The sequence below is a fragment of the Sceloporus occidentalis genome, unplaced genomic scaffold (genome assembly GCF_023333645.1).
Source record: "Sceloporus occidentalis isolate IW3139 unplaced genomic scaffold, rSceOcc1.0.p SCAF_11, whole genome shotgun sequence".
Lineage (NCBI taxonomy): Eukaryota > Metazoa > Chordata > Lepidosauria > Squamata > Phrynosomatidae > Sceloporus > Sceloporus occidentalis.
Window position 1 is genome coordinate 1,861,502 of NW_028316991.1, and position 15,494 is coordinate 1,876,995.

The 15,494-nt window shown below is 37.9% G+C and overlaps 1 protein-coding gene across 5 annotated transcripts; it reads left to right on the forward strand.

Moving 5' to 3' along the window:
* Positions 1 to 7,259: 7,259 nt before the first annotated feature.
* LOC149305424 (syntenin-1-like) lies at positions 7,260 to 12,225 on the forward strand. Of its 5 annotated transcripts, none has more exons than XM_089477381.1 (8): positions 7,260 to 7,310; positions 8,549 to 8,627; positions 8,782 to 8,882; positions 9,895 to 10,056; positions 10,250 to 10,425; positions 10,833 to 11,004; positions 11,586 to 11,677; positions 12,171 to 12,225. In XM_089477381.1, exons 1-8 carry the CDS (start codon positions 7,260 to 7,262, stop codon positions 12,223 to 12,225), a joined length of 888 nt encoding a protein of 295 aa, XP_089333507.1. The 5 variants fall into 5 exon arrangements, with proteins under 5 accessions (XP_089333507.1, XP_089333508.1, XP_089333509.1 ...); XM_089477382.1 differs by having other exon boundaries at positions 7,260 to 7,292; XM_089477383.1 differs by lacking the exon at positions 9,895 to 10,056.
* The last annotated feature ends 3,269 nt before the right edge of the window (positions 12,226 to 15,494 follow it).

Consider the following 15,494-nt stretch of genomic DNA (forward strand, 5'->3'; position numbering starts at 1 on the left):
TTGATTCTCTTTATGCATTTAAATTTCAAATCGTCCCTGTCACTTCTTTTTTCCAGGCTATACATGTTAAGATCCTTTAACCTTTACTGGTAAAGTCGTATCCTGCAATCCATGAACCAGTTTACTATCCCTTTTCTGAACTCTCCAAAGTATCTATATTCTTCTGGAGATAAGGTCTTCAGTACTGTACACAATACTTTGTGTCAGGTCTCACAAGTGCTCTGTACAACAGCATGAGCACTTCCCTCATGCCACTATCCATGCTAATCAGGGCCGGACTGGCCCACCGGGATACCCTTTTAAGGCGTGGGACAAAAGTCCTGAGACACGGCCATTGGGCGGCGCGGTGTGTGCCGCTGCCCCCACCAGACACTCTGTCTCTAGAAATGCCGCTCTGTCCCATAATATGCATTTTAACCCCCTATATGCCACTCTACCTCCAGAAATGCCTTATACCCCTATATGCCACTCTGGCATTTCTGGAGGCAAAAAAAAATTAAAGAGGACGGGACCAAGTACAGATCCCTGATGAAGACCATGCTCTGAATATACTCCATTGACTACAACCATTACTGGATAATCCATTCATCAATTTGGGATCCAAACTCAGTTGATAAGTCAAAAGCCTTACTGATGCCAACTGCAACACCTTGATCTATTACTTTAGACATCCATTTAAAAAAAATCAATTAGATTAGTCTGTCATGATTTTTGTGAAGTAAACCCATGTTGTTTCTGATCTTGAAAACCATGTGACTTCAGATGTTCAACAATCCTATCCTTTAACATAGTTTCCATTAATTCCCCACTACTGACGTGAGACTAACTTGCCTATAGTTGCCCAACTCCTCCCTACTACCTTTCTTGTTAATGGGCACAATTTATCTCACAAAATTTTGTATTTCCCTTTTTTTTGTACTTAATAGGCTATTTTCTCTTCCGCTTGTGCTTTGGCAGCTCTTATTATTATGTTGCAGATAAATGCTTGTAAAGTATGACTGCTATTACATTCTTTTGTCCTATCATTTGAATTGGCATTTTGGTTTCTAAGATTATTACATATTTAAATTGTATCCATCCATATAATGTTGAACTTGCTTATAAGCCTTCCATTGTTGCTTTTTGTACCATTTTGTCTTTGCCTTTGTGTGAGAAACGAATCTAAAGAATGTTCTTTCTTGGTTACATATTGTATTGCTTGCCAGTCTAGTACTATATCCATTTGATCTCTATCACCACCAACACTTTCATGTGGTTGTATGGTGCAATAATTGAAACAAAATGTAACAATATAATAAATAAATGACACTGAAACCAATTTTGTGGATAAACAAAGGCCGTGGTCTTTTATTTAGCTTATAACCAATTTATTACAGAATAACCAAACCAAAAAACCTTTACATCAACCACTTGCAACTGAATATCAAATAAACCGAAAACTCTTGGCCCAAACCACAGAGATATAAACAATCAAATTAAAGCCAACTGCCCCAAAAGCCGGTCGGCCTTACACCTTACAAATATATTTTGTCTTTGCCTTTGTGTGAGAAACGAATCTAAAGAATGTTCTTTCTTGGTTACATATTGTTTTGCTTGCCAGTCTAGTACTATATCCATTTGATCTCTATCACCACCAACACTTTCAGAAGATCAGCAAATGTATGTCACAAATTGGATTCGGACAGAAGAGCTCCGGTGTGTGGCCAGTAGTGGTACTTCATACGCAACTAATGAGTAACAATTCACTCCACTACAACCCATGCAGCAAGGTCATCTGGAGAGATCAGAGATCTCATTCTCTCTCTGACTGGCCTGCAAAGCAGCAGTTTGAAGAGTAGAATGAGTGTACATCCATCGATGCATCCTTTGTGCTGCTCTCTACTTTCTGAGATTGAATACTGGGATATGATACCATATCTGGCACTCAGCAGTCTGATACTGGCCACAAACCAAGGAAGATGAAGTATGCAGGTCTATGCATCCACTAGGCCACCTATGCGTTATGCAGGGCCAAACCAGTCTTTACACATCATTACTTTTAAAGCTGATAGGATTTTTGCAGGAGGAGGGACAATACATGGAAAATAAAGTAAGGTTTTGAGATGTTGAATCCAGAGGGTCAAAAGGCCATACTGTAAATTCAACTGAGTTCCAGTAGACTGCGGGTGTAAGCTGCACAAACATCCTATACCTAACATACCTAAATATAGTATGGAAAAGAACACATAATTGCTTTGTTTTTTGTACCGACTACATACATTTAGAGACTTTGCCATCTGTATGCAATCACTGTACACTTTACTTTAGTTAGCATAAAGAAACAAAACCAGAACCAGCTTATTTTAAGTATTAACAGAATAAATATTTTGATAGTCTGTAGTTAAAGCTTTATTAGTCAATTCAAAATGACTCATTTTATAGGCTTGCTGCAAAATCTTGTAACCTAGTATTTATTGATTCCAACAATCTTCGAATAGTACATTAATAGTAGTCTGGCCTAATATAACCAAATCCAAAACCCTACGGTATATGTCAGCTCTCTTAAAGCAGAGTGGTGATCTAATATTAATGGCAACATTAAATATTTACATTACGTGATTACCCAGGATGTTATTTTCGTAGCGGGAAGGAGTTGCCTTGTAAGATTTTACTATGTAAGGCTTTTATCTAGAAAGCATTTTATTTAAGAGAATACATTGTAGCTGGTCACTGTATAATGTACAACATAAAATCAAATTGTGTCTCAATTGCCTTTAGAACAATAAATAGATGTTTCAGAGACAAAGAATACACAATATTACAATGTTCTGCTTGTTTTTAAAGGCAAACTACAGCCATCATACAGCCATCACTTTAATTTTTGTGGTGTCCCCTTTGCAAATGCATAAGGGGGTTGTGCAGAATCCTGTCATTTGCATTTGCCCCTTTACCGACTACTCAGCTACTTGATCTGCAGGAGACGTGTTCAGGAGAACGGATCTCCTGACGCTGATAGACTTACTGCCAGTCAACTCCCGCATTGGCTCTGCGATTGCTCGGCGGGAACCACAAATGGGGCAGTTTCTACACAAGGTGCTTTTTTGTAGTTGTATGAATGCATAAAAAGTACTTTTATAACTAGTCATTGCACAGAGGGCTTCCTGGGTCACTGGAGTGTCTCTTTAACCTATACTGCCTTATAAAATATGTTTTTCTATTACTTTTGAGACAAAAAAATAATGGTTTATTCTGCTATGTCATGGTTTCTAGTTTATAACTATTTCAAAGCAAAATAGAAGGAAACATTAATTTAGTTAGTAGACAGAGGAAAGTATGGATCAAATATGATGCAAGAAGAGATATCAGGATTTTAAAACATATACATATTTCCAACCTTTAGAATTTATGAAATATTAGAAAATGGTTGCCAATTATTATGGATGTCACTGTATTAAATAATAAATACTTGATTTTTATTAAAGATTCTGTAGCGCTGTTTAGTTTTTGGAATGTTTTTAGTCTGTGAGGGCCTTGTGTGTCCCTTGGATGTCAAAATTATGAGTGTGTCACAGCTGTCAGTTATGATCAAACCAAGACAGTCGCAGCTGTCATTACATTGAAAATTCAAACCATCTTGATAAGCATGTATCTCAGTTACATTGTAACGTTATAAGATAATAAAAAATGTAAACAAGAAAACTTCCCTGTAAAGGAAGAGGAACAGAACCATTCACAATCAATACAGGTTTTTCTTGGAGTGGATTTACATTCCCGGTATCTTGTTCTCCTCTACAGCTTCAGTAAAACAGATACACTTAATATATTTTGGATGGGGTCGAATAGCATTATTACCATTGGTACACAATGGGGTTTACCCACTAAAAGAGGCATCAGGAAAGTTCACATTAGAGACTTCACTATACATTACGAAGCACCATCCCCAAAGAGCTCTTGCTGCAGGAAGAGTTTGGCTGGCACTATGCATAGTTAAATCTGTAAGTTTTATCTAGTCTTCTAACTCATTGATTGAACTATACATTATGCATATTTCTTGCTGGGCCCTGCCAGTGGTGGCCCTTTATAATGAATAGTGAAGTGAGGTAACTGAAGTCACAACCCTGTGGATATTGTGCAGAGATATTTAGTGCTTAACCAACACAACCTGCACAGTGAATCAATGTAACTCCCATGCTATTATACTTTTCGTGCATTCATTTTTGCTATTTATTTATTAATTTACTTTTTGAGGTTTGTTCTCTTATTCTACTTGCATCCTTGCTTGACATACTGAAAGCTGGATGCTGCATTTTTAATGTAAGCTGCTATTTTTATGGGATACACTTTTGAAATTATATATATACATTATATATGGGTTGGCGCATCCAAATAGGGTAAAAAAAATTTATATATATATATATATATATGTGTGTGTCTGTGTGTGCAATTTTGTATTTTACCATTGCAATATTAAACTATATATATTTTTATTTCATATACGCCAAATTTTGGAATTCTGACTATATTTTTTACAAAATGTGAAGGTTATCATACATATATTTCTTATATTCTTTCGGGCTCAAATCACTTGTCTTCTGCTTCATTACTGACCTCTCGTCTCCATAAATGAGGAGCAAACATGGGTTAGGTATTAGCACAAGTATGTTATGTCGCTTGCTGTGCAGACTGCTCATACCCTACTACCCACAGCAACGGAAAAGCGGGACACCGGGCTTCTGATGACAACAGAATATTCCTAGCTCCTTCTGAGGTAAAAACAATACATTTAAGATGATTTGAATATGTTTTCACAGAGTATGCGTGTTACGTCATTAACTTATAAGACACTATTAAGCTGAACACTAAAAATGTTTACACCACAACTTCCTGTCACCGTCACGATTGTTACTATTTTGCCAACGAGCTACCCGCCAGCAGCCGGACACTTCGTCTCTTAGCAACAATCACGAGACTGCCTATCCCCATTGACGTTTACACGAAATACCCTCCCCTTTCCATAACCCAGCCCTTAACCTAACCCCGCCCTCTTCCTCCTGTCTTTGTCTTCCTCCCTGTATGACCGTAAGCGTCTGACGTCATCGCCTTTCCCAGCAGCACACAGTGTGAAGGTTCCTCCTGAGGCTAACGGTCTGCTTTCGGTGGCAACCTCATTATTGTTTCTCCTTCCGCTTACAGGTAAGGAAGTCCGCTAGCCGGTGTTCACGGGGCTCATAGTTGTCGTTGCTGAATATTTCTTGTAGTCCGGCTGTTTTGATGATTGACGGCTGTTTATTGCTCCCACTCCCAGCAGTGTTTAGTCATTTACAAGATGCGGACCAAGTGCTGCTTTACCAAGCCCTATCGCCCAAGAATGGATTAATGCGCACAGTACTTTCAGTGGTATTGTTTTGTGAGAGGGTGTTGAGATTTGGGGAGCGCTTTCTCTGTTCACAGGAGTAAGGGGCGGGACCGAGTAAAGCGGTGGGTGGGGCTGAGCTTTCCCAAATCTTCCCTCAGGTGACATACATTGGAATGGGGTCCCTGCACACAGACTCGGTGCCGTCCGTATTGGCTTGTGCCAATATTTATAGCCTTCGCTCTTTTAAAGAAACTTCATATTATATACGTTCCAACACTTGTTATTATTATGTATGTATTGACATGGTTTCCAAAGACAGTGCTACTTGAATGTAAATATACATGCATGTAACATTCAAATCACACTAACAAGGGGTATCTAGAAGATGCACGTTCATAGAATAAGAGATCTTCAGGTGGGATCTGGTAGATTGTAAACTTACTAGAACAGGGCCCTCTTCTCCTTCCGTGCCGGTGTGTCTTAACCTGAGTTAATGCTGTTGTCGCTTCTGTATATTGGCAAGTTTTTTAATGGTGCTACAGAATCCGCTGGTGCTCCGTATACACGATGTAAACGTTAATGTACATGCGCGCCAGCCAAGAGCCAAACATTAAACGTGTTCTTTTATATAGGGTAGGATTTTTTTGTTAGTTAGCGGGCACGTTGTGTATTGTATTCTGGAGTAGTATAGTTCCTTACTCAAACTTGCGCAAGTGATGACTTTGTCCCTCTAGCCTGAGTATAGAATGCATCCTGTTTTGAAATTCCTGTCCTTATTTGTAAAAGCTGGAAACCCCCAATCGGAGGTGCGGTCTGAACAAATACATTATTTTAAAGAGACAATATTTTTGTTTGCTAAATATATATTTTGTTTGTAAAATAATTGATGCCACCCCACAAGTCTCCCTTTCCCCTGTATTTTTTTTTTTTTGTGAAACAAGATGTATTGTTTGTACGCCCCTAGGAAAAATATATAAATAATGTATTGGCTTGATTATAGGCCGCACCCTTAAAGTTTGGTGCTATTTTAAAGAAAAAATAAACAAATCCATAGATATGCCACTCGTGCCCCCCCCACGATATGCCACTCTGCTCTTTAGATATGCCCCCCCCCCCCGACTTACCAATGCATCCCCAGACTCCCTGGTGTCTAGCAGGGACATCCGGTGGACGTCTGTGCGCAACCCTGTGCTGCCGGCACTTCCGCCGGGGCTTCTATGGTGGAGCACAGGAAAGTTTTGTCACGTTATAGAAGCCCCAGCGGAAGTGCTGACAGCGGAGGTTGTCTGCGGGTATCACGCAGAAGTCCACGGCTGCCCGAGAGGAGGATCCAGGTCCCCTGCAGCGCTGCGGGGGATCTGGAGCCTTAATGAAAAAGAAACGCGTGACATGAACTGCGCATCCCTGCGCTAAACCGCACCCCCACTTTAAAGACTTAAAGGGGGGGTTGCGGTCTATGTTCGGGCAAATACGGTATTTTTTATTTTTTACTTACATTCATGGCCTTCTAATGCTTTTAGCTTGTTAGGTAAACCATTTTGCGTTATGTCTGGCCTCAATGCTGTAAGCAGTTGAAACCATGTCTCTGTTCATTAACCTTATCATTTTGTGAAGAAAAAAAGATGTTCATATATATATATTTTATATATACAAAAAACCTTGATACATCTGTCATGAAAAAAGTGTGTGTGTATATGTGTATATATATATATATATATATGTATGTGTATGTAATCTATGTTCTAAAATGAGTACTTTGTATAATTTTCTATGTATGATGCAATGGCGTTTATAATGAGCGTCATATGATTATCATCTGACTACGGTCAGCATGTGAACTAATCCCTGTCATGATGCTTTTGAAGTAATTTTCACTGCTAATCAGACACTTTTTCCTTTTCTTGCTTTTAGAAGAACTTCAACAATGTCTTTATACCCATCACTCGAAGACCTCAAGGTTGACAAAGTTATTCAGGTAAGTGGTTGTTTTTTTTTCTTTCTCACCCCATAATAATATTTGTAATAACGTTATTATGCAATTTTTAACATCCTCGTATATTTTTCTATGCAAATTCGAACACTGGGTAAAGGAAACCTGAGTCTGATTTCACTCAGAATACAAATGTGACGTTATAAATGGAAAGGCTTCAAGTTACCCGGATTCGTGAAGCAAGCTGATCCCTGACTTGAATTCTTAATTACCTTTGCAAACATTAGTACAGAAATACATGTGTATCTAAACGCCCCTGCCCAAAAACAGTGCTGGTTAGACAGCCAGGGACCGTTCTAATTGTGTTTTTATGGATTTACGTACGTAAGAGGTCCTTTTTTTCCATTAGCAAAAAAACTATAAGCCAAAGCGAATAGTTTTTATTTTATTTTTTCGGGTGCTGTTACTTCATGTTAGAATTCTAGGTGTTCCTGGCATGGCTTTTCCTGACTGTTGTGTTCCATGAGGTGTTAACAGCAGCATATATGACCCTTCATGGTTGCATCTATTTTTTTTCCTCACCCTCTCTACCTTCCTTTCTTTTTTTCCCACTTGTTTTCCTAGTACAATATATGTGTGTATGTCTGTATATATACAATATGTGTGTGTATGTATATACAAACATACATACATACGTACATACACACACCGTATGTCAAATCCTATGCCTTCCCGAAGCAGATCCATTGTACTCTATTCTCTGACTATAGGTCTATTATAATGAAGTTTTCAGGGTAGCAGAGATGCTGTGCAAAGACTTTACTGTTACGCAAGAAGTGGCTTCAGCAGCCAACCAGATGAAGTAAACTGAATAATCCTTTAGGGGCATGGGAAGAAATTGCTTCGGAGCTTGGTTCTCATTTTCTTATGATGTTGTTTGAAGTATTTCTATTTTAAAAAACATTTCGAGATTTGTCTTAAACATCAGTAAAATGATGTATAATATGCAGGCAGTATGTTGGTTGTAAGAAGAAAAAAAAAAAAAACACAACAAATGTGTTTTGTTTTTTTTTATGTTTACAAATAGATATTTATACATTCACTTTCAAAATGTCCTGTACAATTGAAAAAAAAAAAAGTTCTATATGCATACCAGAACAATATTCTAAAGCGTTAGGGTGACCATGCACGTTTTTAATGACCCTTTCATTATTTTTTTTACGCATATAGAATGAATTCCTATTTTTAATACCTATTTTTTATTTTATTATATATATACCCAGGCACAGACGGCTTTTTCAACAAATCCTGCCAACCCAGCAATTTTGTCGGAAGCTTCAGTCTCAGCACCCCAACCCATAGGTAACTTTCAAATGTATATTCTGCGATAGGGATATATGCGAAATAGATCATATTGCCAGGAAACTCAACATAATAAATAAAAGAACATATTTAAAGATCTAAAGTTTTGGTTTATATGTTGTGCAATATTTTTATATGTTCTCTTTTTACACAGGGCTGTACCCTAAACTTTATCCTGAACTTGCCCAGTATATGGGCTTAAGTTTGAGTGAAGATGAAATACACAAAAATATGTCACTGGTTCCATCCGATGGGGTTTGTAATATATTTTCTTTATTACATATGGTAACTTGTGTTGTGATTTACGTTCTGTATTTGCTCTAAGGCTGGAAAAATTCAGAATCCATAGAATGTAAATGCATTCATAGAGATCAGTTTAAAGTAAGACAAAATGTTATGTGACTGGATGCTAGCAGCCAAATTTCCACAGGTCCTAGAATGTTACAGATGGCAACTCCCTTTACATGATAACTTATTGTCTGTCCCATGCAATGTTTTATCCTCTGCAACTTCTGCTCGGAGGGGGCTGTTCCACTTACCACCCTCCCAGTAAAGAATGCCAAGAGGGTAATAGAATCATCAACCCCAAGCATTTAATTAACCACCAGCTATGTCTTAAAACAATAAAAAGAAGCCTATTTCTAAAAGTTAGTTTAAAAAAAAAAAATGAATTAAACACTTTGTATATACAAAAAACTGACGCAGCTTTGTTAGGTGATCCTCATCCTGAGACCTCAAACACCCCCTATGTGAAGTATCAGGTTTTTGGGAAATCAATAAATTTATAGCTAGAAGGGCTATATTAGAGAATCGTACATACACACAATTGAGAGAGAATGAAGCTGAAAAAGGTATAAGGAGTTCTGTGTACCACACTCTTGTTACGACGTAAAAATCCAAGAGGCCGTATCACCCCAAACCAGGGATTAAGAGCTGTTTATCTTAATCATCCAGTCAGACCCTCTGACTAATGAGTCTATCAAGGAATGGATGTCATTAGCCTTGCCGTAAAGAATCGTCTGTGTGGTGCATTCAAATTCCCACGTCATCTGTCAGTGCGAACCAACATCACCACATACAACTTATGCCCAGTGAGACTTCCCCTTTCGATCTTATATTTCAGTAACTATACTGGATATTGTAACATCTGGTTGTCCTTTTAGCCTATAATATGTTTTAATGCTTATACATGCTTCATATGTGTCCCTGGGCAGTAAGCAGTCTAGTTTTGAATTATATTTATTTGTATATTTTTATTTTTTTTTAGCTCCAGGTTGCAAGACCATCAGCCCTGAACAACATGGTGGCCCCAGTGAGTGGAAGTGATGTTGGAATCAGAAGGGCAGAAATAAAACAGGGGCTCCGTGAAATAATACTGTGCAAAGACCAGGATGGAAAAATTGGCCTCCGTCTGAAATCTGTTGATAATGTACGTTTGGTACCAGAATTTCGATTGAGTGGGCACTTTGTATTCTACAGGGGACAGTACATTTTAAGTTGTAATTTTAGCTGCCATGCATCAGGATAGATGTATATGAATTTGTCTTTTGGGCGGGGGGTTTGTAGCTGCGGTCTCTGTCTCTACTCTGACGATTCCTTTCTTTTTTTTATTTGCATTTTAGGGTATTTTTGTACAACTTGTTCAAGCCAACTCTCCAGCATCCCTGGTCGGCCTGAAATTTGGTGACCAGGTTTTGCAGATAAATGGTGAAAACTGTGCTGGATGGAGTTCTGACAAATCTCATAAATTTTTAAAGCAGGCTGGTGGAGACAGAATTTCTATGGTTGTTCGAGACAGGTATGAGTGTTTTTGTTATGTTAGTCCTGTTATCTTTTAAAATCATTCCTAAACTCACGATCTCTGTGGAGGCCAAGTGGCCAGAACTCCACAGGCAGCAGGCCTGAGAACTTAGTGGGCACCTGAAATGCTGGTTACATGCAAGCTGGTAAATGGTCTTTATGCTGCATTGTGGACAGGTTCAGATTCAGGGCCCTAATCTTCCCTTTCTGCTCTGAGACAGATTGTTATTATGAGATGACAATTTAAAAAAAAAATGTCCCATAACACTGTTTGAATGAAAAGTTCAAAACAAATCAGTTCTTGTACGTATATCTGTAAATGAATAATTCAATGCTTTTCCCTTGCTATTTTGCACAGAATTTAACTTGCCAATGTTGTTTCTGTAACTTTTTTTCTCCTTTAAGACCATTTGAACGCACAATAACCATGCACAAGGATAGTACTGGACATGTTGGCTTTATTTTCAAAAATGGTAAAATCACCTCCATTGTCAAGGATGGCTCTGCAGCAAGAAATGGTCTCCTTACTGATCATAACCTTTGTGAAATTAATGGCCAGAATGTAATTGGACTAAAGGTAAAGGAGCCTTTTTACTTAGTGTTACCATTTAACCCCATCTCTTCAACACAGTTACAAGGCAAAATGTGTTCTACCATACACTAGGAATATTGGAAAATACATTCTATTTTACTGCGCTGTGTTATTCACTCATCTGGCAGATGTTATAACTGAAGACCAGAGAGAATTGTGATAGTTAATGAAATTGGACCCAGAAAGGGCATTTTCATCACCCTAGCCTTTTATTTCTTGCAGATTTTTTAAATAGGCGTTCGCATATCTATCTGTAAAAGTATGTTTCATTTACCGGTTTAATCTATACCGTGCAATATGTAAGCCGATGACATTGTATCTATTCAGCAAGTAAAACTGTTCATTTTATGAAATGTATAAAATACTTTTTTTACAATTGACATATGTGAAGTATTGTAATCCCGGTATCTCCTAAAATCCTGTCAAATGCAGTGAGTATTTTCTTTCTTCCATTGCAAACAAAAGCTAACGTTGTTACGGTTTGTGTACTCATACCCACAGATAAATGTGACATATTACCGCAAAACCGTTTTAGAAATTGAAATGATTGAATTATGTCTTTACAGGATTCCCAGGTTGCTGACTTGCTTGCTGCATCCCCAAATGTGGTGACTCTTACAATTATGCCATCCTACATCTTTGAACACATGATAAAGAGGTGAGTGACCACATCTCCAATGCATATATGTCTTATCATATCCTAGTCTTGTTAGAAAAGTACATGTTAGTGTCTTGCCTTTTTTAGTAGTAGCCCATCTCTCAAGTGCTCCAGCCATCAAATAATAGGGTGGTGGTAGTCTGCAGAATCCCTCTATCCCAGGTGTTGGAGAATCACATGTGCTGCTGGCCTTACCAATGTAGTAATACTTAACACCAGTGAGAACCAGTACTTGCTCAGTCAGTGGCATGAAAAAATGGGACCATAGAAGCTTTGGCTTAAGATGAGTTTAACAGGATGAAGATTACAAAAAAGTATTTTAATGTGTGTGTTGTGAAGCTGCATGGGACACTGGAGGGTCACTTTAACATGAAAACATTATATACGAGTAAACAGGGCCCCCCTCACAAGTGTGTTATACTTGTCCTGTTTACCCATTGTACAGTCTTGTGGAATATGACGGCACTATTAATTTTTTTTGTTCTTCCTATAGAATGGCTTCAAGTATTATGAAGAACTTAATGGACCATGGTGTTCCTGAGGTTTAAAAGTAACATTTGCTTTTTTGACTGGATGTATAATCTTGACTGAGCTTGGACTTGTTTTACATGGCAGCCATCAAGATATGAGACCAAGATTTTTTCCTAACACTGCATGTTAACATTTGCATTCTGTAATCCTGCAGGGCCTATTTCAGTCACATCTAGATCTGTTATGTGCTACTCTACTATTTAGGTAGGAAACTGCAATTCTGTGAAATCAATGATGGGTTTAATAGCTACCGTTTCCTGTCGTGTATGCTCTGAATTAAGATATCAATAAAACGTATTTGTTTAACATCCTACTTTTACTCCTAAACGTACAGTATCCTGAAAATTCTGCTGTCTGCATACAATTATGTTTTCTCGAAACAAACAAATGCACTATGCTTTGATTGACAAATCATTTTAGAAAGGAAGGTGTGCCTGAAAATGCTGTAATTTTATATCACGTGTACAAGATAGCTATTTTCATATGTATGGCTTATGTAAAAATCGCTTGCAATAAAATAAGACTTCATTTCATACCGCTTTGGGGTTTATTCACCAAACAGTGAAGCGAGGTTTAGCTTAATACTTTAAAGATTTTGGTTTCTGGTCAAAATAACGTACAACCTCCTTCCTCTCCATGATCTTGGCATCTAGTGCTTTAACCATAAACGGTCTATTACTTTAAACATTTCTTACTGTTCAGATCTGTATCTTTTTGTATATGTACAAAATGTTATTGCATCAAATATACATAATAACCCCCGGGTGTCTGCATTTATTTTATGTTAACTGGTGGCAACATTTTTCACGTTTTATTTAATGGGATGTTTTAATGTATTTGCTAAAATAATATCCCATTAAAACAGTGGTCTTTGTATACAATGGCCACTTATTACCCATTCAAATGTATATTTTAAGCTTTATAGTCACATCCACTAACATGGCAATTCCAAAAAAAACACAAGGCCTTTATTTCTATAGTCACCGCATTCTACAGATCATATTAGTAAATCATACCTTGTTGTTTTTATTAACGTGGGTCCGATATATTGTGCATCTTTTAAAATAAACCTCCCCTGTTATCATGGAGAATGAGAACATGCTGTTGTACAGAGTTTATTAATCCACTGCTATAACATGTTGTAGATGTAGAGAAGCATTTCCGTTAAACAGGCATCTGTATCAGAATTCTGGTGATGAGTGATAGTTGCACATCTTGAAAGGGCAGCTATAGGTGTAAACAATGAATTATACCATATCTACTGTACAACCACCAAATATGCATTCATCAAAATGAAGTGCTAAAGGAGAACTGGGCACTCAATTAACTCTCTGGCTGTTGTACAGCAATGCTCAATTAAGATTTGCTGAGAATCATAGGAGTTGCGATCAGCAGTACAGCCCAGCTTAAACATCCCTCAGTTGTAAGTAGAACATACTCGTAATGTGTCATCTATACAGTTTAATATTTACATACTGACGAATCCATTGAATACAAATAAGATAAACTACTACTAAGTATCCACAAGGAAGGGCCTGCCCTTCACTCGTAACGAAAGTTAAAGCACATAACAGGATGACCGGAGAATGCAGACGTCTGACAATGCTATTAAAAGCCGAGTGCGTTAGAAAAATAAAAACTTATTCAGATCAAGCTTTTTTTTTGTAGTTCTAGGATTTTAAAACATCTCCTAAAAAAAAAAAAGTTTATACAGGTTCAAGAAATATGAAAAAGGAGAATCGTGGCTTACACACGTCAAAAAACACCCACAAAAGATATTTTAGACCTGGGACTGAAGGGGTTAAACAGCTGCTGTTAAATAGTACACTTCCACTAAAAAAAAAAAGAAAAAAGTTACCTACTGTTTAAATATTTAGCTATGAATTTAGATTATTAACACATTTAGAGTATGGTTGTTAGAAATACTTGGTCACCACAAAGCAAGAAGTGTCTGTCACTGATGCCCTTCCTGCCAAAGCTGAGTGGTGGTGTCTTTGTAAATTACTATTTTACACCTTAGTGGCGGCTGCCCCTTTTCTTTGCAAGAAGTGCTGCTGACGTTACCACAGGAGCATTTACGCTTTTCCGATGGATTTCGTCCTCTGACGGGATCTGCAAAGGAATGATTTTCTGACCTTTGCTCCCTTCTATCCTTACAAGTCCAGATGTGTATTCCTCAGCTTTATCGTTAAGGAATAATCACACCTGTTTGTTGTCCTGACAACAGCTACTCTCGCTTCTCCAATACTACGTACATAGCATGCGCAGCTTCACACAGGTGTATTAATTGTTCTGAATTTGACGGTGACATTTGCCTCCGAGTCCTTTGCGCAGCACAAGGAGACGGTACTTTTTGCAGTATAATTCCCCCCCCCCCCCCAATAGATTTTCCATTAACTTTAACCCCTTCAGTCCCCTGTAGCCATTCCTGTACATCCTAAAAATGCATCTAGTAAAGCCTCTCTTGCAGCGATAGGGACACATCCTCAACAGCCTGGACTCCTCCTTGTCAGCAGAAGCCAATGCTGGTCGATTGCTTGTAACAACTGCCTTTACATTTAAAATGCCAGATCGCGCAAGTGGGTATTTTTGGGTTGCAATCCCTTGGAAAAAAACAATATATAGTTTACATGGGTACACTATTCTCAGGAAACGGGAATAATCGCTGAAATGACATACCGCAAAAATGGCAAAACTGCTCCAGGACTTGAGGTACCAAAAACCCCTAGGACTGAAGGGGTTAAAAATAATGAAATCTACAGAAACGTGGACCGTGTCACCACCTAGGCTTTAGAAACTCCATGGTTTTGCTCCATGATTTATTCTGTACGTTTACAAAAGCGAACCGAATAGACTACATCTTGTTGCCTCATTTAATTCTAACTTAGAAAATGCACAAGTTTGGTAAATTAGAGGCAAAATATTAGACTTGCTATTAAGACCAAAAAAGTCTATGCATGACAATTATACTTGTGGAAGACTTTATATTAATAGCCTGTCTTCAGAATCAAAAGGGGATCACCTTAGAGGTAGGTCTAGCTCAGACTCCTAATTTACAGTTTTTCATAAAAAACAACCCCATTAGAAGGATCAGTTTCTAAAAATCAAGGCACATCACAAAAGTGGTACAAAAAAAAAAAAATAATAACAAAAGGTAAAATGGCCAAGGCACAGTCTCGCGAGGGCATACATTCAGCGGAAACTTTGAATCGTACATTAAAATAAAAGTTAAAAATATATTCAAGTTTCATACAGAAATTCATGTGGAAAGAGAAAGATTTAGCAA